The sequence below is a fragment of the Montipora foliosa genome, chromosome 1 (genome assembly GCF_036669935.1).
Source record: "Montipora foliosa isolate CH-2021 chromosome 1, ASM3666993v2, whole genome shotgun sequence".
Taxonomy (NCBI): domain Eukaryota; kingdom Metazoa; phylum Cnidaria; class Anthozoa; order Scleractinia; family Acroporidae; genus Montipora; species Montipora foliosa.
Window position 1 is genome coordinate 9132836 of NC_090869.1, and position 3706 is coordinate 9136541.

At 36.3% G+C, this 3706-nt stretch overlaps 1 protein-coding gene across 1 annotated transcript in view; it reads right to left on the reverse strand.

Annotated features, from left to right (window-relative positions):
- The window catches only part of LOC137973619 (uncharacterized), a 16494-nt gene extending 13210 nt beyond the window's left edge, over positions 1-3284 (reverse strand). Inside the window, exons 1-3 of the mRNA XM_068820494.1 lie at positions 3038-3284; positions 1605-1801; positions 205-306 (exon numbers count right to left, since the gene is read on the reverse strand). Of these exons, the coding sequence (XP_068676595.1) occupies positions 205-285 (81 nt within the window). The 5' untranslated portion in view covers positions 286-306; positions 1605-1801; positions 3038-3284. The remainder of the gene's footprint in view (positions 1-204; positions 307-1604; positions 1802-3037) is intronic.
- Between the last annotated feature and the right edge of the window lie 422 nt (positions 3285-3706).

The window sequence follows — 3706 nt, forward strand, 5'->3', positions numbered from 1 at the left end:
AACTGCTTCACGTACGGTATCCATTTTAGTCGCATACATTATCCTTCTTCTTGAAAGCCGCAATGTAGTGAAATCAGCTTATTTTAAGGATAAAGTATAATTTTTCTAGGTTATTTGGGAGCCTGTTTTTATAAAAAAAAAATAGCAATAATCAAACAATTCAGTGAAACCTTGTATTAGGCAGTAATATTACGGAACACTTACCCCTGAATACTGCAAGTCAACAAAATTGAATACGCTATGTAAACCAAGTGCGAGCCAAACAAAGGATATCGCAGGGTGCATTGTTACGGCTTTCAGAAACTCCTACAAAATAACCAGTGCTGGCAATAAATGATTTATAATATGACACGTAATCTAACTCTTAATGAAAATTTATAGATTTCCGTGGCTCAAAGTAATAGCTGCAAAACACTGGGTTTATTTTTATTAGTTCAAATTAGCGATGGAAGCTATCGGACGTTTTTTATTCGTTGAGTCATTTTAACTGTTGCATACAAAATCCAGCTGAAGGGCCAGAATGAAATGGTAGAAAACTTCATCACAACTCCCTGTTTTTCCTTTTAAGTTTTCTTTGAAAGACCCAATGTGATTTTTAAATAATGAATAGCGTTGGATATAAATAACTGTCATCCAAGCTCACCCATTTATGGCAACTTGTCACTTTTATTTCTTGGTGAAATGAAGTCAAAAACTCATTTTAATTGGCTCATTATACAAAAGGGAGCTACTCGAGTTGTAAGAGAAATTTCTCAATTGTAAGTCATAGCGCTTGCCAGAGGAAGTTAAAACTTGAAACATATTCTACATCTGATAAAATATATACATTTAAAAAAAATTCTTAAGTTTGCGCCCTCACTAATATTTACATCATTCGAGATGTTATGCCCTGGCTGAAGTTGAACATTTCCATCATTCTATCTATTGCATCAATTGCTCTGTATATAGCAAGGCAACAAACCAAGATTAAAGACAGCGCAGATAACTTGATTGATAAGGCTAATACTTAAATGCACCTGGAACGTTTTTACTTCATCTTCTGGGATAAGTAAGGGTAGAAAATTACGTGAAATTACTTAATTATAAGTTAAATGATATTGAGGTGGAAACTGATTCCGGCACACCGCAAAATAAGAAATTGATTTAAAATTCAAAAACTTTGCTTTACCTCTTTTCGAAATTACAAAATATGAAAAAAGTACCCAGCAATCGCTCAGCAAAATAAGTATTTAGATTTATCATGTGACCTAAGAATTTTTCTGTTGGCGAAAGCGTTTGCCCAACTGGATCCAAAACGCTAAGCCTCAGAGGTGTAACTTTTAAAAGAAAAGTATATTTGCCTAACTTAAAAAGAGGAATCAAACATTGAAAACATGAAAATCTGGTTTTATCAAACGTGTTGATAAAGGTCGAATTACATTTGAAAACAATTGTTTGCATAGAAAATTTTTTGCGTGACTCTCTTTCGAATTTTTTGGAACCATCGTAATAAATCCAACGTATTTTTTTCCCGTTTAATGCCGGAAAGAAATAGACATACAGCAAAGTTTGCTACCATAACATCGTTGAAACCTTTTAGTGAAAAATAAAAATGAAACACTTACCCTGAATAATGCAACAGTACGATTTCGAGATGGCTGAGTAAACCAAGTGCAGGCTACAAGACCTGGCTATTGGGCGGTGTATTGTCACCTTTACGAAGCTTCGGTAAAATGAATGCTGTCGGGAAGAAATGCTGCAAAGGTTTCTTTTTGCCGAGCAGGTGAAAATGCCAAATTGCCAAGCCATAAATTAGGACTTCCTGTGCAAATGGGAGCAGGTGAAAATGACAGACTACCAAACTTAAGACTACCTGTTTATTTTCAAGATGTCACTGTCTTAACATTCTTAATTGACATGAGCAACAATGAACATGAAACAAAATATCGCAAACAGAGGCGAATGTTTAAAAGCACTCTCCCACTGAAACGCCCAATAAGCTTTGAGGAACTGGCGATAAACCGGCCAGTTCTAGAGAAGATTTGATTTGATGGAAATTGTCTCGTGGATGATGGAAATCATGACTTCATAGTCTGGGCGCTTAAGTATTCTCGTAAGCATTTTGGGAGGAAGCAAGCTAGTGGCCTAGTAGTGTTTAGTGGAGCTTAAGGAACCTAAAAAAATGTTGTTGACAATCTTGTAAAGCATTAATGGGGTATTTAAAGGGTTTTCAACAATATCCGGTTCGCTACAGCATAGAAATGAGGCTAAGAACCATAAGTCACCCTAACAGTAGTATGGAAAGAAGGTGTACAGGAACATTTCACACACGCTGATATAATACTACGCCAACGATAATTGCAAATTTTGCAAAAATTTTCTATTACGCTAAATTATGGACCTTTTTTATCACGCTAAATTGTGGGGTCAGCGAGGTTCGCGGTTCGCTTAATGCATATCTTGCGTTTGCACAAAATATGCATTAAATTTTGGTACCACAATTTTGGATCATTCTTTTCAATTCTGCCATAATTTGTAATGCCCGTAAGAGTAACTTGTTATACCGTCTTTGAGGATATATCGCTTGTCGTCAAAGCATGACAATGCCACTTTATTCAGCTTGTAGCTTCCAAGCTGGTGATGGTCGCTCCGAATGGTTTTAATTTCATGACGAAGCTGTTTGTTGTATAATAAAACTTGCTTGTAGTTTTCATGTTTGGTTTCTTTTTTTATTAAGAAAATCGAAGTTTCTACCTAAGAGCGTTTTAGAACAATTCTACTTTAGTATTATTTTGCCTTCAACCACCTACGGCCTTGTGATATGGGCAAACGGCAGCAACTCCGAGTTATTTAGGTCAATCGATAAACTCCACGGCCGAGCCGCGAAGTTAATCTATAACTTAGGGAATGACACTCCTTATGAAGACGCACTTAAGATAGCCAAATGGCATTCCTTAGCTTACATTTACAAGATCAAACTGTTCAAGCTCATGCATAATGCTTACAATGACAGACTACCTGTACCATTCAGTGATAACATTGTTACTAAGAGAAATACCGAGTACTCGTTAAGAAGACCAGAAAACATTGCTGTTCCTAGGTTTCAATCTCGCTATTTAGAACAGTCTGTTAGTTACAGGGGCGCAATGGAATGCAATTGCATCCAGGCATCCGAAATAAACCCGCACTGAACGTTGGACTGTAGACTCTAGACTGAATAAGATAAAAGTGTCAAAAGATTTTAATTTTAAAGCAACATCTGCCTCGATTGCTAATTTCAGTGATGACGATTTTATATATTTCTAGGATTTCAAGCACTTAGTCTTAAGGGTATGCTATTTTTAACAACCGTAAATTATTGTAAACCTATTACTTTACTATGTGTAACTGTACTTTAGATTTAGATGCACGACCCCATAAGCATTTAATAGCTTTAACCATTATCGTGCTGAAATAAAGTGGATGTATGTATGTATGTTTTTTCCGCCACCGCTGTCATCTTTCATGTAAGAGTACATTTTTGATCGCAGACCGACAAATTCAGTGATCGGTGTTCCGTGAGCTTCGTCTTTGAATTTACCTATCACCTTCTTATTAGTCTTATCGAAGTATGGTGACTCCTCAGGGTAATCGCTGTTATCGAATTTGTCCTTTTCGTTCCAGAAATCTTGGTATGCATCATCGGTCTCGATCTCGTACATCAGTGAGTCTGTGTCTGTAAACAAGA